Consider the following 20,303-nt stretch of genomic DNA (forward strand, 5'->3'; position numbering starts at 1 on the left):
TGCAGTTTAATGCCTGCGTGAGTGTGTGTGTGTGTGTGTGTGTCGAGGAAATGTATTGAGTGTCTTAAATGTACATTTTTATGCAACACAACAAGACGTGATTGTTTGAGATTAAAAAATAAAAATAATAATAAAAACCTGAGCACCAGTGTGCCACCAAGGTGCTGAAGGAGGACGTAGCCGGAGAAGGACGCAGTGTGGGCGGGTTAACGTACGCCGAGGGAGGGGAGGAGCTGGAGTGGGGACGCCACCGTAACATTCCCACTCAATCTCTCCTTCTCCACAGACGAGAAAGCAAGGGCATTGCTCCAGTTACACACCGAATCGTCTTGGGGTTTTTCCTCCCCCCCTCCCCAACCAACCAGCTCCATCAACTATCACCGGGAGCTTCGGCACCGCTGCTTGGGGAAGAGGCAGGGGCGTGAAGGCGGATGCTGCGAGGCTAAAAAAAAAATAAAATAGAGGAGGCTGTGGGTACCGAGCGCGGGCATCGCTGCTGCAGCCGACACGGTAACGTCACCACTTCTTCACCGTCATGATCATCATCGAGATCGTGGTTGCTGCGACATTTCACCTGACTTTAACTGGGCAGCCATTATTGGAAGCCTCATCCGTGTCACTGTCACGCTGTCGTGTCGCATTGCAAGTGGGAACACATGCATTTGTCATTCCAGGGCCTTCCGGGCGTAAATATCTGTGTACGGTATGATAATAATGTGTAGAATGTCGCTTATTAAGTGGGAGTGCAGCAGATTGGATTTGAGCGCCCGCAACCCACCACCCTCATCCCCTCATTCCATACCATCCTCCCCATGAGGAGTCCCTTTTCAGTCAGGGCCACATGCTGCTGCCAAACCACAATTAAAAGGCAAGAAAACACCCACATGACACCCTCACGCGCAGTTTTGCCCATTTATGGAAGTGACACACGTGTAAATAGACACAAAGTGAGACCATTGGGAAAATGAGCAGTTTCTTTCATTTGGCTACCATAATTAGATATGGCATATATTTTTTAATCATACTGTACACTACTGGCCACATCATTTCCAAATCCAACAATCGTCATTTACACCCCTATCAATCATTTTACTGGGTTTGTGCATTGACAATCAATAGGTTTGTTCCTGCATGGTTTCTTTTTTTGTTTAACCTCTGTGTCTCTACTTCAGGAGTGCTAATGACTTGTTGTTGCATGCGCCCACCCAACCCCCCCGACCCCTTTCTCTACACCTCTGCTCCCCCAGATGGACAAAATGAAATGTCTCTCCTTCCTCTTCCTTTGCTTGACATCCGTTGCCAATGGCAACAAAGGTCAGTTACTCATCCGGATCGATATTGAATTGCTTATGTTGACGTGTTGTGTTGTTGTTGTTGTTGTTGTGTTGCTTGTTTTAGATGCTCTCCCACTGTATTAGGTACATCTGAGAGCACCCAGTAGAGAATTGAAGGCTTTACAATAATGATGAGTTTTGATCGACACTGTCAGAAAGATTTTAACTGGGCAGTGTGTGTTAACCACTGTCTACTTTGATTATTATTATTTGTATTATTATTACATCAAATGTTGTCAAAATATTAGGTACCCCTATACCACAGTGGAGGTGAATATTGTCATGATCATTTATAGGTTCCGTGTGTTTTTCTGTATAACAGTTCCTCTGAGGTTGTATTTGTTTTTTGATTTGCACGGCGGGCCAATCAAATTCTCTCGAGAGGCCGCGTATGACACACGGGCCTTAGGTTGCCCACCCACGGAGCCATACTGTATTATCATTGTGCGTAATAAACAGGCAGGCATGATTTCGGCAACTATCTGTCATCTGCATGACTCTGTACCTTCCCGTAATGTGAAATTTACCATCCCCTCCTGTTCCAACTCTGTTCTCCAAAGATCATCTGAGAAGGGGTGCGGGTGTGGGGGGGGGGGGGGTAGTGTGCATAAAACAGGGAACATGATGAAGGCAAAGGAGTACGGGAGGGATGGCAGAGAAGGAGCAGTGACAGGAGGAGAGGGAGACATGGCCGAAAAAGACGCAGACGAGGAGGGAGGCGGAGGATGTGAGATCAGGTGAGGGGGGGGGGGGGGCTACGAAGACGTGCGCGTGCGTGCCGAACGCCAGGCATGTCGTGGCGAGCTAGAGAAGTGACCGGTGCCAAGGGAGACAGAACGATGGAATGCCTCTCAATCTGTAATCCGGAATGTAATCCTGCGCGCCTGATGCTCAGATTAATGCGACATGGAAGGAGGAGGGTGGAGGCGTGACGCTGAGGGAGATAAATAACCAAAAACAGAGTGTGGGGAAGGAAGGAGGAGCACACGCGTCGGACTGGTTAATTGTGCCTTCATTTAGTCCCCAGCGGGATTTTAAACAAGAAGTACTGCATACATACACATCGCTACCATTTGCAATCTAATCATATGCAGTACTTATTTTTGATGTAACATTTAGGAATGTGTTTATTATTGCGCTTGTTGTTTGCACCGCATAACACTGAGACGTTCCTCATATTTTGTTGAACTACTTAAGCAGCGTGAGAGAGTCAATCTACTGTTTGTCATTCCCTGGAGACGTGCGCAATTACAATTCTTGGATGCCAGACGGGATGCGATTGGGGTGTGCCTAACATTTCGTTAGCTAGCTAGTTTGGTAGCATGTAGTTAAGGTATGTTGTTGTGTAGAGGAGTAGCTCTAAAGACGTCGGTGGGGTAGGAGGTATAGGTAGTGATGGGGGTGGGTGAGGCAGGTAGGAAGGTGGGGTGGGGGGGGGGTAGCTTGGTATGGTAAAAGTTGCGAGAGTGGTTAATTGAGTCGCTATGGTGGTTGAGTGGGAAGGCTAAGTTTTGTCATTAGGTGGGGAAAATGGAGGTAGGGACGCAAGGTAAGTTTACTCGCGTTTAACAATTTTGGAAAATAACGTAATTGTGATTAAAAAAAATATATGTGTACAATATAATGAACTGTGTATGTTTTTGTTGGTGTTGTGTTTTGTGCTTGTTGCTATTTATTCGCAAAATATATCCCCTCCATAAAAAGATGTTACTGGTTCACGTAGTGAAACCGTGTAATAAAACAATTGAAATCGTCCACGTGAATGCATTAATTTATTAAGCCTGTCATTTCCGTCATTGTGCTTCTTCGAATGAACGAGCCGTCGACAGGTGAGCCGTTTTCGTGATTCAACGTGGGAAAATGGCGTCAGTCGGCCGTCAGTGACTAAATGAACACTCCGATTGGCTTTTCAGGAAGTGATAAACAAGTAAAGAAAAAGACAGGAACACAACATTAACTTGAGTTTGTTCCTGTTTTGATTATGAGGGTGTCGGGCAAGCGAGCTATGTGCGCGTTTTATTTCGTGAAACGCCGATTGTGATATGATAAAGATTAGCATTTAGGCCACGTTCAATGTCTGGCAAACTGAAAAGTACGTGCGCAGAGACAAAAGGCGAATTTAGGAACGGTGTTTTTTTTTCCCTCTCCAAATTGCAACCTTCGAAGTAGGAAGGTAAGTTGGCTAGGTAAGATATCTAGATTGATAGTCGGTCTAAAGAGTTGACATGTGGATAGCTTCTTTCCAGACGAGCGTTTCTGTGCTCCTGATTTCCAAAGAGCTGCGGGACTCAAAAGGCAAAGCCAGGGGAGGAGGCGGCATGGTTTTGCGGAACAATCCTCGCTTCTTCTCATTAACTTGGCCTTTGATCCTTTCGCGCTGAACATCCAGCACAAGGATGAATAATGAATTGGCAATTAAAAGGTTATTATATTCTCCGAAAACCCGGGGCGTTTTTTGTCCTTTGGGTAGCATATTATGGAGCTCAGGCGGGCTGATTGATGGCGGTTGCCAGAGATGAGTGTGTGATTAAAAAGCGGACGTTTCATCTGAGTTTTGTATTACGAGACGGAAACCGGACAAGGAGAAGTGAAGCGGGCTGAGTCAGTGTACCGTATGTCCTCAAATAGTAACCTGCTTTGTCTACCATCCCCACAAAAAAAAAATGCCTCCTTTTCATTACAAGTAAAACCCCTGCAACTTGAAAACTACTGTTAAGTATACTGTAAAATGCCGCCAGAATGGACTGGGATGGGAATGACTTGGATAAAAGAGAGCATTCCACAAGCATGAACGTGAAAGGTGCCACTGTATTCTGCTTGTTTATATCTTACATATCTTTACAGCCAACAAACACAAGCCATGGATCGAGACGGAGTACCAAGGCATTGTGATGGAGAACGACAACACGGTCCTTCTCAACCCGCCGCTCTTCGCTTTGGATAAAGACGCTCCGCTCCACTACGCCGGTAACGCCCAACGCTACTCACGCCAATGAACAGATTCTTTATTGCACTTAATTTATTGTGAGACATCACAAGACCGGGCGGCCCGGTAGTCCAGTGGTTAGCACGTGGGCTTCACAGTGCAGAGGTACCGGGTTCGATTCCAGCTCCGGCCTCCCTGTGTGGAGTTTGCATGTTCTCCCCGGGCCTGCGTGGGTTTTCTCCGGGTGCTCCGGTTTCCTCCCACATTCCAAAAACATGCGTGGCAGGCTGATTGAACACTCTAAATTGTCCCTAGGTGTGAATGTGAGCGTGGATGGTTGTTCGTCTCTGTGTGCCCTGCGATTGGCTGGCAACCGATTCAGGGTGTCCCCCGCCTACTGCCCGGAGACAGCTGGGATGGGCTCCAGCACCCCCCGCGACCCTAGTGAGGATCAAGCGGTACGGAAGATGAGATGAGATGACATCACAAGACCCCCCCCTCCCCCCGTCATCGCATTGCTATATTTCCACCATCCCCGTTTTAGCACGTATGAATTTGCCAGGCGAGGCGTCTATTTTTAGAGCAGCGTAGTGAAATTGAAGCTGTCCTGGCAGCGGCAGTCAGCCGCTTGATCATGCGTGCATCCCGGGTCTTGAAATAACCGCGGTGGGCTCCGATGTTAATTGAGAAAATGAAATAGGTTTGCGAGAGAAAACTTGGATCCGATATTCCAGTCGTTTGGATTGCGTGTCGAGCTTCATTCTGTTCTATATCGAAGACGGCCTCATTTTTTCGCATGATACCTTATTTACTTGTGCTCCCACCCATTCTCAGGTGAAATTTGCGGTTTCCGGGTTCACAACGGCCCCTCGGGTTCTGGTTCGGTGCAGTTCGAAGCCGTGGTCCTGGACCGCTCTACCGGCGAGGGTCTGGTGCGTTCCAAGGAGCCGCTGGACTGCGAGAGCCAGCGCGAGCACAGCTTTACCATCCAGGCCTACGACTGCGGCGAGGGGCCCGACGGCGTCAACAGCAAGAAATCCCACAAGTGAGTGCGATGGCGCCGAGAGGCGTCCGGCCCCGCCCCGCCCCCTTTCCTTCTAACCAACTCTCCTTGCCTCGCCAGGGCCACGGTACACGTGCGGGTCAACGACGTCAACGAGTTCCCCCCCGTGTTCGTGGAGCGTCGCTACGAGGCCTCGGTCCCAGAGGGGCGGCTCTTTGACCGCATCGTGCGTGCGGAGGCTCTCGATGCCGACTGCTCCCCGCAGTACAGCCAGATTTGTTTCTACGACATCATCACTCCCAACGTGCCCTTTGCTATCGACAACGATGGTGAGACAAACAAATCACATCTCTGGATGGAGTCGCGACTCAAACATTTTGCGTCCAAAAGTATTGATCGGAACCGCCCCATTGGCCAATGAAAATAAACGGCATATGCTAGCCGCATCCACGAGGCTGATTAATTGAAAATATTTCAATCAATTGCATCGACTTCCTTCCCCCTGCCGGGTCTTAAGCCACAACTGTAAAAATAGACTTGGCGTGGGCGGACTATTGTTGTGAATTTCACCGCAGCAGCTGTTCAGGTGCTCTCTCCGTCTATTCCCTCGCGTCCTTTTTTCTTGTTACCGCAACCGCCGCCCAGCTGGTTGACTGACAGACAGTGAGCGCCTGCTGTTTTTGCACAAAGCGGGCAGAAGGGAGTATGGCTACCTCATTGTGACTCTGCACAATTTGCCGGGTGGCTAGAGACCTCATGTCCCGACGCCGCTGTTCTTCTTTTGTGCCCTGGTTCCTTCACGTTACAGCATTTCACGTGAACATCATGGGCAAAAAGTGTTGTGTGTCAAGGAGGGAGGTCTGCGCTTTCTTCTTTTTCCTCATCATCATCTTTCTTTTTTTTTTTGTATCCCACTCTTTGCATCGCCTAGGTAACATCAAGAACACGGAGCCGCTGGACTCCAAGCGTCAGCACGTTCACACCTTCTGGGTGACCGCTTTCGATTGCGGCAAGAACCGCGCTCAGGCCGACGCTCAGGTGGTGGTCACGGTCAAGCCGTCCTGCAGGCCCGGCTGGATGGGTAAACTCGCTCCTTCGAACCCTTTTTGCGTCATTTTCAGCTGTGGAGGATAACATCACCGTGGGTTGGGGATCTACGTGGGCTGGTTGGCGATGTGAGTCAGTTTTGCGTTGAAGGCGGCGGAGGCTGACAAAAGAGCGAGTTTTTAGAAATGCGGCTGCTTTCGTCATCATTCCAGGTCGTTCTTACAGAATTGGGCAGTCGGGTCCTCTGCTCGCTTAAACACTGTCAGAAGGATTGACGAGCACAATTCAAATTCTATTATTAGTTCAATGAAACTGCGTTTCTTTGGTCTGCATTGCTTCCAGTACGTCTATGTGGATTACTTTTTTTTTTTTTCAGACAGATTTCAGACTTTAAACACTGCCCTGTCAATTTAATCTGCCCAGGGAATGTCAGAATCAGCTGTGCTGCCTGACGGAAATTATATGAGCAGCGAGACTTGTTTCCTTTTTTCAAATTCGCCTCATAGAATTTAGGTTTTCTTCCGAAAAGTCAGCATTTCATTATTGTCAACACCTAAGCGATGAGCCAGCATCTCTGATTGGATTGTGTTTCAGGTTGGACCAAGCGCGTGGAGTACACACCAGGCTCGGGTAGCATCCCGCTCTTCCCCAGCTTGCATTTGGAGACTTGCGAGGAGACCGTCTGGAACATCCAGGCCACTGTAGAGCTTCAGACCGGCCACATTGGAAAGGGCTGCGACCGAGACAGCTACTCTGACCGGTCCGTGCGGCGACTTTGCGGTACGTATGTCTCAACTGACATACTGTCTGTGGCAGTCATAAGAAAATCTCAAGTCTTACCTTTCAAGTTCCGAGTACATCTCAAACTACTATGACAAAAATCAAGCAAGTCAAATCGAGTCCCTGTTAAATTTAACGTAAGTCAAGTTATTGCTTGGGTTGAACAATTCCAATGGCTTCAGCACATTAGCCACTTTTCACTCATCATTGAGCATGTAGCGCCAACACTTTATGTACTTGCGCTACCTGTACCAAGACATCCATAAAATCATTTTTTAAATTATTCTATCGTCTTACTTCATTATCTTTCCAACTAAATGCATAACCGACATGAAGCGTATGGGTGGTGAATGTTTCGCGAGCTATTAGCTAGCCAAACTGAAGTTAACAAAGCTTACCGATCCTTGTGGCTTTATCGTGACAATAAAGTTAGATTTCATAGCTATTATGTCTCTCATCATCATGCATCATTCACTCAGTCACAACAAACATACAGTATATGATCACATGAGCCACTTTTCACTCATCTCCATTGCTTTGTAGTATTAATGCTATTCTCAACTACTTGCGCTAGTTAGCTCTACTCACCAAAACATTCACAATGACATCATTTTTCTTCAAGGTTCCAAAGCCAGTCTTGATTTTCTATTGCTTCATTCTCTTCACATTAAAGGCATAAGTGACCTTGGTTGATTGGCGATCAGTTCGTTACACTTAGGTTGGCAAATTAACATTGCTGTTATTTCTCTGACCACAACGTGTGGTATTCGTACACGAGCTACTTTTCACTATTAGCATGTAGCTTTACTGCGATCTGTAATTGAGTTAGTTAGCTAGCTGTACTGACACATTCACAAACAAATCCGTTCTCTTTATTGTTTCTTATCTTCTGAAATGAACGCATTATTGACATGAAGCCGAGTTAATGTTTGACTAGTTATTGGTCGTCTTAACCGTGAAGTTAAAAAAAAACTAGCTTTGGGGTTTTATAGTGAGATGAAATCGGCGAGTAAAATCTGACTCGAATCAAGTCATGTGACTCAAGTTCCCCGCCTTGTGTTGACTGATCTGTTGGCTCCACCTTAACCAGGTGCTGTTCGAGGCGAGGTCGACCTCCTCCCACCTCCATCGCCCGCCGCCAACTGGACGTCGGCGCTTCCCACTCTACCTTCCTCGGATTCCTCTCTGGTGTTCTCCTTCAACGGGTCCAACCACGTGGCGGTGGTGCCGGACGCGGTTGTCTCGGGGCTGTCGGGCGACCATTTCACCCTGCAGCTGTGGATGCGTAGGTGGGGCACCAACGTCCAGCCGGCTGCTGCTCAGTCAAAAACGAGTCGCAAGGAAGAGGAGACCATTGTGTGTAGCACTGTCAAGAATGGTGAGTTATGATCAATCGCATCATTTGAACTACTGTACCTTACAGTGACACAGAAATAATCCTAATTTGGATCAATACCATGCTTTCATTTCCAACGTCCTATAAATTAGGGAACAGAGTGGACATAAATGTGTCCCATTATCCCAAAATTTGACAGTTTTATCGAAAAAAAATAAGCAACACGAGCTAGCGTTGCATCGACTTTTATGATATGAAAACATGTTCTCAGATTTAATGATAACATTTTTAAATATACGCTTTGTTCGCTTTCAACAACAACAAACATTGGTTGAATGTGAGGGATGTAATCAACATGAGAAACGGGGAAAATACATTTTTGGGAGGTGGGGATTTTGTTCTGCATAATTTTGATTTTTGGATGTAATTCCACTGTCAGCCACTAGATGGGCGTACACTAGTCTGACATAATCAATTTAACATAAGATTGTCAACGGGAAGTACAGTATTTCAGATCAAGCGAGTTTTTGGTGATGATCACGCTGAATGGCAAGCCCTTCAATCCTGCTTTTTATGCCTACCGAAAGCAATATTTTGGCGCAAAATCAACTGCTAAAAACAGAATGGTCCAAAGTTTGAAGCTCAAGATGGATTTTTGACATTGTTGTTGGCAAATTGGCCTTTCTTGGACGTGACTTCAGAGCGCAAACCTCCAGTGAATTATCACCAACGTTGTTCAGCGCGTGCTTGTTTGTGGCCTCAGCGGGTAAGTTGCTCTTGAGGGAGCCACTTAACCTCCACACACTTCGCTGCGGTTAAAAAAACAAAAACAAAAACGGACAACGAGCAAGCATCACGGCTGCCGTGTGAATCCTGTTTGAATATTGGCCCCTAAAAAGAGAGCTTCAAATGAAAGTCTGTTTAAAAATTCCAATTAATTGCGTCTTCTTCTCCTCAGATGACTCGTTCTCTCACTATTCACTCTCCGTGCACGGCTGCCGCCTCTCTCTCTTCTACTGGCCTGACGTCTCGGCCGCACGGCCCGTCAAGTTCCTGTGGAAACTGGAGCAGGTACTGGCTGAGGCGTGTGGGTTGCTCTTCATGTTCACATCAAGCTGTTGGGTTAATGGTCACGCACACAGCAAACGTGTGCATACGGCCAACATGTCCGCCTGCCTGGACGGGGTGGGAGAGTGAAGGGTTTACTGGTGCGTCGCTAGTGGGAGATTGTGATTTGACCGAGGCTTACCGCCCCAGACAGATTGAGTGGGATTACATTCAAGCTGATACGGAGATAAAACACGATTTGCTCAGATCCTTTTGTCTTTGTCTGATAGCTTGTGACCTTCTACTCCCCCGACCCGCTATACCGACGACAAACGTCATTTAAGAGGATCTATTCATTATTTGATTAGTATTTTACTGTTAAAAGTATGACACATGACAAGATATGACAAGATTTTGGTACATATTTTAGCAAGCAATGGTAGTTGCCGTGTTTGATTTGCTTTCGCGGGCCATCTGAAAGGATGTGACGGACCGGATCTGGCCCCCGGGCCTTGCGTTTGACACAGGCGAAATCAATCATCTCATTGATCATAATATTGTACTTAACAGCCCCCCTACAGCGTTTGAAAAAATAATCAACAGCCGTTGGCGGTTTGCTAGCGATGAAATATCGACTGCGTGTCATCCCGAACGCCTGATTGATTATGCCGTGTGTTCGCCAGGTGTGCGACAGCGAGTGGCACCACCTGTCACTCAGCGTCCAGTTCCCTTCAGTGACCCTGTATGTGGACGGCGTGACCTTTGACCCCGCTCTCATCCACGACAACGGCGCCCTGCCCAACCCGGCCCCCCGTCAGAGGATGTTCATCGGCGCCTGCTGGGGTGAGAGCCCCCCCCCTGCCGATAAATGAAAATTAATTTTGCAGCCGGCCAGGTTGAAACGTACCAAATTCAGACTCTGATGATCAATCAAATATTTATTCTTCAATCTCATCGTGTGGCCAAGTTGCGGCAAAGCGATTGGGGACCGCGGGTGTAAATCACGGCGTCAGAACTTTCCATCAAGCGCGCTGGCCTGCTCCCCCGGGAGGTTTTACGTGCGTTTGCTCGCTTATGATTGAGCTGATGTGTTTTTGCATCTTTGAGGGCTAATAATATAACGCAGTCATCAATTATTTAGCTTGGCGTAGCAGCACGATGGCCAGGCAGCTGTCGGACTTCTTTTAAACAGCACTGCGCTAAAATCTCAGAATCTATGACTGCTAATTAGCAAGACAGAAAAACAAACCGTGTGGAAGCGGCTGCTGGTCGCTCGATAAGATGAAGATGTGAAGATGGGGTTTTGGGAAACTTCAAAGTTGGATGGAAAGCATGCCAAAATTTGTTCCTCAGAGTTGAGTTAAACCACTTCAGTCAACCAAGGAGGCATTTTCACAACAGTCTTTTAAACAATGACGGCAATTATTTAAAAAAAACAGGCATGTTAAGGCTGATAAAACTGGCCATAGATGAAAAGTGTAAATTCTCATCTGTGCTTGTGATTGGCTGGCAAAGTCCCTCATATATTTCGACAAAAGACACCTTTCAGATCTAATAAGACAAGTTGGTGCGTTCCTTGCGTGACATCGAAACAAAAACGAATCACTTTGGACATTTTGGGTGTGTACCAAAAAACAAAAACAAAAGGAAAATAACAAATGCACTGATACCTTTTCTTGAATTTCAATCCTGTGCACGTAAATGGTCCATGTGATTGTCTGCATTTTTTTTCGTGTTTCCGCCTTGTTGATTTTTTTCCATTCCTTCCTGTCACTCTGTGGCCCGTTCAGGCGTCACCTGGCATCGTCTTCCTACATTTTGATGAATGTTTGTTTCTTTTTTTTCCTCTTGCCCCCATTGCTATTCGCTGCAGAGTCGGAGGACAAGCAGAGGGAAATAGTGAACAACAGTATCCCACAAGGTAAAGAAAAGATTCAATGGAGCGTCGGGGACGTCATTCAGGGTTACCTCTCACACGCGCAACTGAAATCCTTTCGCATGCCATGCATTTTTAGCAGTGTATATGAGCAAAAATATTCAGTAATGTGTGTGAGCAGAGGGAAAAAAAATGTGGCCGTGAGACCTTTTCACAATTATGTGTGAGAGCCTTTCAGTCGTGCATGTACGTGAAAGAAATTCATAATTGTGTAAGAGCGTATTCGTGATGTGTGTGTGAGAGGTTTCAGTGTTGTACATGCATGAAAAAACAAATCGGGAGTGTGTGTGTCGGAGACCATTTCTCTCGTGTTTTGAGCGGCGGGGAAAAAATCAGTATGTGAGAGTGTTTCAGTGGTGTGTGATAGTGTGCAGTAGTTTGACTGACAGCTCTTCATAGCGTGTGAGAGCCTTTCATCCTCTCAGTGAGCGTATTAATTGAGTGCATGTACTTCATGCAAGAAAAAAAAACTGTTTGTGGGGATGAAAACAATCTGAGTGAGAGCCTTTTTCGTAGTGAGGATGAGTCTTTCAGTACAGTAGTAGTGTGAATGAGAGTGATTCAGTAGTTTGTATGAGTGCTACAAAAAAATTTCTAGGAGCGTTTTGGGTAGTGCGAATGAGTGTTACAGTCGTGAATGTGTGAGCATTTCAACCGTGTGCAAGCAACGACTTTGCATGAGATGGAAAAAGTAACAAGTGTGTGTGGTTCAGTATTTTGTGTGAGAGCAATTCGGTGGTGAATGCGAGAGCGTTTCGGATTACACGTGAGATCATTACAGTATGATTTAAGAGTAAGGACTGTGCATGAGAGCATTTTAGTTGCATGTGTGAGAGAGAGGTCGGTTTAAGTCTCTCATATGCTCTCTGGTTTGGTTTGGCGGTGATGCATTTTGCGTGATGTCAGTGAAATATGCAGGAGGTTACCACGGCCTGTTGTCCGGAGTGACGGTGCGTCCTGGCAGCGTGGAGCCCCACAGCGTGGTGGAGTGTCTGTACGCCTGTAGGGAGGGTCTGGACTTCGGAGACCTGGAGACATTGGGATCCGGGATGAAGGTAACGCCTCAGGGAGTCCTACTCGGCCTCATAACAATCTGACAGCTAGTAAATAAGCAGGGTTATGGAGTTTATGTTGAAATATAAAATCAATCGTTCTCATGTTTAGCATTATTTTAAATTTAAGTATATGTGTGTGTGTGTGTGTGTGTGTGTGTGTGTGTGTGTGTGTGTGTGTGTGTTTTGCATGTGTAAAATGTTATTCGGACGATTTGATTTTTACAATTCAATTGATTACAATTTTGGGGAATTTGAAATGAGTGCATTTCAATTACGCATCGTTTTGGAAAAGGAAAAGGCAACATTCATGGCAGAACTGTTGTTGATCATGAAAATGCTCAGTTGGCCGGCGGCACTCGGGAGCAGTGCGGAGCGTGTGGCTCGCTTTGAAGCAATTTTCCTCCCCTGCCGTTTGATGTTTTCAGGTGCACGTGAACCCCAGCCAGTCAGTATTAGTGCTGGAGGGGGACGACATTGAGAGTTTCAACCGCGCCGTGCAGCAGGTGACCTACCGGAACTCCCTCCGCTTCGCCACGCCTGGAGTGCGACCCCTTAAACTTACCACCTCTCTCAGGTACTGACACAGATCCCTCGCCGCGTCTTATCGCCGCCAAACATTCACGCGCCGGCGTTAACAGCGATGCGGACGGTGTTATTTCATTTGCACTAACGCACTCGAGCCAGAAACGGAGAGCGGCTGCCAAGCCTCTGGAAAAGACTTGATAATGAAGCTGAGGGGACGCGCCTTCATGATGTAAACCGTGAAAGTGAAATGTTTTATAGTTGTCGCATACCGTGTCACTCCGAGGGCCCGTGAACGCCTCCTCCTCCTCTCCCTTCGACATTGAGCACATCAAACATGAACCTTGCCTCGCCGCTGATAAGGAGGAATAATCGTGTGCAGATAAGCAAGTATCTTATCTCCCGTTTGCTCGCTTCAGCCCAAAAGTCACCTGCGCTCTTCTTGGCGAGCCGCAGCGTCGCACGCGCGACCTCATTTATTCAGCTTCCGCAAAGCCGGCTAATTCAATTGGCAGCAGCCGATGGCCACGCCATCACCTTTTCAAATCGTGCAAAGAAGCTCTTGTGAATACCGAGCACCCTTTCAGCTTTGCAGCAGGGAAACAACGTGTGAGCAATAGAAGCTGTGGGAGGTAGAACACAACTGGCCAATAAGAACAATTCTGGCACGTGTCATGAATTTGGAAACACTTTCTTTGAACGTGCGGGCCAAGACTGAACAATATTACCGTATTTTCACGACTATTCGACGCACCGTACGGTTGGGCGCAGTCTCATTAATGGGTGACATTTCTGTATTTTACACATACACAGGACGCACTGTACTAATGGGCGCAGTTTTACAGTGGTAAAACCTACGCTTAAACATACGGCATGCGTGCATGCTAACACGTTCGCTAACACGTTAGCTTGAAGCATACACTGAAGCTCAAAGCTAAAACACGTTTTTAAAAAGGCAACGAAAGCAGAACTGAGTTCGGGTGTATTTTATTTACAAGGTACTCAACGTTTTTTGCTCAATCATCACTCAGAAAGCCATCAAAGTCGTCATCTTCTGTGTCCGAATTGAACAATTGTGTCGTCACTCACGTACACATTTTCTCTCGCTTCATATATTTACATATAAGTGCACGGACGCGCTTCACTGATTGGTCGACCTCACTTCCGCCTTTTCTATATATAAACAGCGTGTCGTGTCTCTGCCAGATTTTGGAACTCGGATCATCTAAAAGACGCTCCGCATTATAAGGCGTCCTGTCCATTTTGGAGAAAATTTTAGACTTTTAATGGCGCCTTATAGTCGTGAAAATACGGTAATTCCATCAAGATTTGCAAATAAAATAAGATAAGATAAGATATCCTTTATTTGTCCCACACTGGGGAAATTTACAGCCTCCAGCAGCAAGAATGTAGGTAGAAAGAAGAAAAAAAACATCATCATTCTACAGTCATTCCTAACTTGAGTCATGAATACTAAATATTTGCTTAACTGTCGTTTTTTTAAATTCTATTTTTTGCACATCACACGTATCTGGTTCCATCTTTGGGGGCGGGGGGTGTTCAAACTGTGTTGACCAGTGTCATCAGCGCCTTTCGTATGGTGACGAAATGGCTTAACTGTCCAGTAGAACGCTGGCAGTCTTTTGTCTCGTGCTCAGCGCTGCAGCCTGCTCCACACCGACACAACTTTCTCTCTGGCTTTAGCCGTCCGTCCGTCTCTTTTAGCTGGTAAAATATTAATTCCCCTTCAGATTAGTGCAGTCCACTGCATGGATGCGGTCAGCTGCGTATTTACATTTATATTTATGCCACAGCTCGAGAGAGAGAGCCAGGGGGGGGAAAAAAAAAGTAGGCTTCTGACAAGGAAGATCACATCAAACTCGAGGCGCAGATTGCATTGTTCTCGAAACTTAAAATGAGCTCCCCTGCGATTGGCTGGCGACCAGTCCGGGGCGGCCCGCGTCGTCAGTTGGCATAGGCTCCAGCTCACTCGGGAGCCTAATGAGGTCGCGCCCTCTAGAACACATGGATGGATGGTTTCCAGGCCACACGTTTTGTGCTGGAAGGCTTCCGTCCCAGCGATTCAAGGTCGCGGAGAGATTGTTTTAGCTTCAGCTCAAGTGAGCCGTGGCTTTTCTTTTTTTTTTTCTTGATATCAGCCACCCATCCCCCCCTTCTCATTTTATTGCGTGCGTGAAGATTAGATTGATTTGCGGCCAGGAAGTCACCCAGATGGCGAGCCCTTCTGTAGAAGCCGATAGAAGCAGCTGCTCACCCTGGTAGTGGAAACGTAACGCGCGCGTTCACACGCGCTGTGCTTAATCCACACTCCAATACCGCCGTGCCCACTTGTAACGCAAATGAATAAATAGCTGGCATTCATTCGTAAGGACAACATTTTATGCTCCAAGTATTTGACAACAAGAGCGTGCGTCTCCTGGAATCAAAGGCGATTATTGAGCTGTATGTGCTAGTTTGCAGCAATCGCCAGAGGGAGCTGTTGAGTCGGTTTTGAGCAAAGTTGCCCGCTGGAATAGTGGAAAGAATTGCGGCTATTTGACTTTGTGGATGGGCAGAACATTACATTTATTTGTTCAGGAACCGTTTCCAAGACATTTTGTTGAGATGGAGAGGAAAAAAAATTGGAGTGTTGTTGATTCAGGCTGAAGCCGTTTTTCTGGCTAAGGAAGCGTGAATGATTAGGACCATTTTGATAACGAATGCGCTTAAAACTCAATGAGTCAGTGAGTGGTTTCCTCAATATTTTGTCAGCGAGATTTCGAAGGGGGCAGGGGGGGGGACGCATTGCACTGTTGATTCAGGCTCATTTGCTGGCTGGAGAAGTTTGTGTGGCCATAAAAATCAATTACCGGTAGTCAACTCAGACTTGATGTTGGCAAAAAAGGAGTTTGGTATGAGGCAGCTTGTTCTTTCAAGCCCAAATTATTTGCTGGCTAAAGAAGTAAGGATGCTCATCAAAATCTGGCACGGCAGCCCTTTTTTTTTCGATTTGCGTTTCAACTCTTTTTGGCCCACCGTCTGCTTCTCGCCTCCTTGCAGATGTTTCAGCGAGGAGAGCTGTCTGTCCCTGAAGCCGCTGGAAGGTTACCTGGTGGTCCTCCAGCCGGATGCTCCTCAGATCTCTCTGTCCGGGGTCGGCCCGCATCTGGCTCGCCCCGCCCCCGAATTCGAGGCCACCCGGGGCGTCGCCTTATTCCCCGAGTTACGGATCGTCTGTTCGCTGACTCATGCCGTCAACACGGCTGCGCAGGGGATGGAAGGTGGCGGTGAGTCCAACAGACAATCATCTGTGGAGTGAATCGGTCGTTATGCTTCCGTTGGGGGTAGGATGCCATTTGTTTCTCTTGCCAACGTCTGGCTCGTACCCGAACAAAATCGGGTTGGAAAGACATTGGAAACGGAATTGGAACCGTACTTGATAGTTGAAACGGGGCTTTTGTAATCGTCCCCAATTTTGCAGCGCTGATGTCCGATGCCGTGGCACACACTTTGGACGGCTGTGAGGTTCAACCTCTGGGCGAGGAGCTGGATCAGGAGCGGGAGGAGCTTCTGGTCGATATGGATGTCGTGCGAGAGCGGGGCTTGGATCTCATCAACACGACGGCTTACATCGCCATCACAGGTCAATTCAAACAATCGACGTCTTTTGAAACCGTTTTTGATGGGCCATTTTTTTGCATTCGCATCGCAAAAGGGGATCCACTTTGGTGCTCCGGTCGACTTTGGCTCTCGCATTACAAGGCAAAGTGAGATGTGGATCTCTTTTGAAGCGGCCCTGAATTCAGCTGGAGTGTTTACATACATGACAAAAATCGGAATTTGTTTCTTTGAGTTGTTTGGGTGATTGAAGGAGATCAAAGTGAAAACGCCTTCAAGCGTCAACCAGTAGAAAGGGAATTACAATTACCGGTATTGGATCTCGTTCGTGTTTAGGTCCACATTTGTTTCAAAAATAGCAATACCGAAGAAATCTGGAGTACGTTGTGTTCACATTGCGCAGGCTAAGCGAACCACTTCAAAAACTAGCAAACCAAAATGAGACTGTTGTGCTCATTTCGTACCAGTCTGAATTTGGTTGGTGGGTTCACATCTCCAAAACAAAAAATAATGGATCAAGATGAAACACCATAGAAGTAAACCTACAGAAAGGCTGGCTAAATCATTTCAGCGTTCACATGACAAGTGGATCCACTTCAGTTTCTGCTCAACCTGGAATCCAGGTCTGCTGGAGCTTCTCTCAATCCAAAGAAGGTAATGTGACATCGCACAGGTTAAGCGCACCACTTGCGAGACTTGAAATGACTTGAACTGAGACCATCTCTCATGGATTCATTTCAAAAACTGGGTTCCCATGTGCAAAAATTCTTATTTGGATATTTGAAAGGGTCAACAAGGAGTTCGTTCTTTCTGCTTTTATATCGCAAGTTCACTTCCCCCAGAAGATCCCGTTCTTTTCCGGGTCCACTTGGGGCATGACGCTATCTGGAGCGTTTTTATGCTTCAGTCCACTCTTATTGACCCACACCCCTTTCTTCTCTTTGTCTCCGGGCCTTCAGGCGCTGAATCCATCTCCGTATACGAGGACGTCCTCCGCTCAGTCCGCTACCGACTGTCCGGGAGCTCGTCCCGCTTCGAGCGACGCTTCCGTCTGTCCTGCTCCGAGATGAACGGCAGATACACCAGCAATGAGCTGACTCTGGAGGTGCGGAGAGCTCAAAGGAAAACTTTTTTTTCGAAGATCCTCGTCCTTTTTGGGAGCCAGCCATTAGCGAATTTGTTCTTTCCTCTCTTAGGTCAACTTCCTCCACTCCTTGGACAGTATGTATCACCCATCCCACTTGATGGCCTCCCAGCAACAGTTTCTCCATCAACACGCAGGCGAGCTCGGTGGACACGCCTTTCCCAGTCTACATCGCAACTCAGGTGACTCGTCAATTGAATCATTTGCCTTTGTAGATTATGCTACGGGTTGCGATGGGGGGGGGGGGCTGATATTCAGGAGTGGAATATTGGGGGATGATGCCACAACTGAGGAGGCCCTCCCTGTATTGTTTCATTAATCTCTCCCTGACAGTGTCGATGACATTGGAGACTTATGTTGATAAAAGGCTTTTTTTTTCTCTCACTAGATTATCATATTTAGGGCGGCCCGGTAGTCCAGTGGTTAGCACGTGGGCTTCACAGTGCAGAGGTACCGGGTTCGATTCCAGCTCCGGCCTCCCTGCGTGGAGTTTGCATGTTCTCCCCGGGCCTGCGTGGGTTTTCTCCGGGTGCTCCGGTTTCCTCCCACATTCCAAAAATATGCATGGCAGGCTGATTGAACACTCTAAATTGTCCCTAGGTGTGAGTGTGAGTGCGAATGGTTGTTCGTCTCTGTGTGCCCTGCGATTGGCTGGCAACCGATTCAGGGTGTCCCCCGCCTACTGCCCGGAGACAGCTGGGATAGGCTCCAGCACCCCCCGCCACCCTAGTGAGGATCAAGCGGTTAGGAAGATGAATGAATGAATGAATTATCATATTTAGATTGTGGGAGTGGTCATAACGTTGTGGTCGGTTGTGTTCAACAAGACCAGTGTCTACATCCGATACCCCCTTCAGAGCCCGAGTGTGATTATTCATTTTGTCAGTGGTCCCCGGGGCCGCCACCATCATCATCATGGTGTGCGTGGCTTTTCTGGTCGTCATGGTGATCCTGGGCATTTACCGAATCCGCTCCATCCACCGCCGGAGCGAGGAGGCCCGCCAGGCGGCCAAGGAGGGCGGCGGCCAGTGGGACGACTCCGCGCTCACCATCATCGTCAACCCCATGGAGGTAAAAGTCGTCCGTCGCGCGGGGTTGACCAGTGTCGGGAAGTGAAAGTATTTTTTTGGCATAAGCATTTACAAACAAAAAGAGTTAATTGGCAGTATGACATTTTGGAGAACGCGCTCTTCAAAATGTTTTGAAAATTCTTCATTACATGTATGGGGGTGGTCGTTTTCAACCTGGGTGTAAAAGCGGTTTACGCTCGGCGCCGAATTCACTTCCATTGGCATCTTATTCCATTCGTGTGCAGCATAACGGCTAAGTGCTGCTCCACCATGTTTGCTTTGAACTCTGGGATCCACTAATTGTCCCGAGTCTTCAGAGTTTAGAGCCCTCGTTTTGTTTCACTGCTTTTTTCAGTCCCCGTGAATGATAAAACCAGAAAGCTAGCTAGCTAGCTCTTAAATGGCATGTAAGATTTCATGTAATTTTGTTTTCGTCTTCTCGGTACGAACTAAGTAAATAAAAGCAGCAATCTATTTTATTTATTTATTTATGCCAAGGTATCAAAACGGGTATAATAACTAATTGAGAGTAAACATTAATTTCTACTTTTTTACTTCAGTACAGAACTTTTTTTAACACATGTAATGCATCTAAGTACAGAGCATGAGTACGTTTGACACCAACAGCTGAAAGCTGTTGTCGCAATCGAAATTTTTGTGGAAATTATAGTTTGTTTGGTTTTTAATTTGCAACAATTTCTTTGATTATTTATTTATTGATGCGTTTAATTTTTACTCCTCACTAAATCCACATTTTCTCCGGATATCTTAGTCGCTTCCTAAATCCTTCCTTGAAATATGTTTAAATCTCTGAACTTGCGACACTTTTCTGTGAGTACACACTGTGACCACTTTTGCCACCTCTGCTGTCACCCCAGTCCTACGAGTCTCGCATGGGCACGTCCGCTGACACGGAGGGAGATGGTGAGGAGGGGGAGGAAGAAGAAGAAGAAGAAGATGAGGAGGTGGCCGAGTCGCCTGACAACGCCAGCGACGACCAGCGGATCATTTTCAAGAAGGAGGTCCGGGACGGCAACGCCCGTCGCTACTGAGCTGCATGTAAAATCCCGCCTGCACCGGTTCTCACGGAAACCAACACTTTTACCGTCATTTATGGAATGTATACCTACAGAAAAAAAAAACGAAACCACAACGCACAACACATTCGATGTAATACGCAGCCACACGACGTCATACGTGACGGCGGGCGGTCGGTCCTCCACTTCGATGTTCAGCGGCACAATGAATACACTCCATGTAATTGATCTGCCTGAGCCACGCAAACAATTTGTGGTGCGCCCGTTCCACGTCACATAATCATAATAACAACAACAACGTGTCTGTATAGTGTGATGATGTATGAATGAGGCTGAAGAACAACACTTGATTGTATTTTCTTTTGTTCTCGAACACACAACGGGGACCCTTGCTCGAATGAGAAGGCAAAGGCGCCCCGCTCTCCACATGCCGACACACACACACACA

At 47.1% G+C, this 20,303-nt stretch overlaps 1 protein-coding gene across 1 annotated transcript; it reads left to right on the forward strand.

Annotated features, from left to right (window-relative positions):
• The first annotated feature begins 105 nt into the window (after positions 1–105).
• On the forward strand, positions 106–19,943 carry clstn3 (calsyntenin 3). The gene is made up of 19 exons (XM_052065012.1): positions 106–510; positions 1,248–1,314; positions 4,179–4,301; positions 5,095–5,305; positions 5,384–5,592; positions 6,195–6,344; positions 6,905–7,090; positions 8,181–8,468; positions 9,385–9,497; positions 10,157–10,316; positions 11,347–11,394; positions 12,316–12,464; positions 12,890–13,038; positions 16,047–16,273; positions 16,468–16,629; positions 17,564–17,709; positions 17,801–17,930; positions 18,635–18,819; positions 19,697–19,943. The coding sequence occupies exons 2-19, from the start codon at positions 1,248–1,250 to the stop codon at positions 19,868–19,870; spliced, it is 2,877 nt and encodes a 958-aa protein (XP_051920972.1). The 5' UTR covers positions 106–510; the 3' UTR covers positions 19,871–19,943.
• The last annotated feature ends 360 nt before the right edge of the window (positions 19,944–20,303 follow it).

Source organism: Hippocampus zosterae, chromosome 5 (genome assembly GCF_025434085.1).
Source record: "Hippocampus zosterae strain Florida chromosome 5, ASM2543408v3, whole genome shotgun sequence".
Classification (NCBI taxonomy): Eukaryota; Metazoa; Chordata; class Actinopteri; order Syngnathiformes; family Syngnathidae; genus Hippocampus; species Hippocampus zosterae.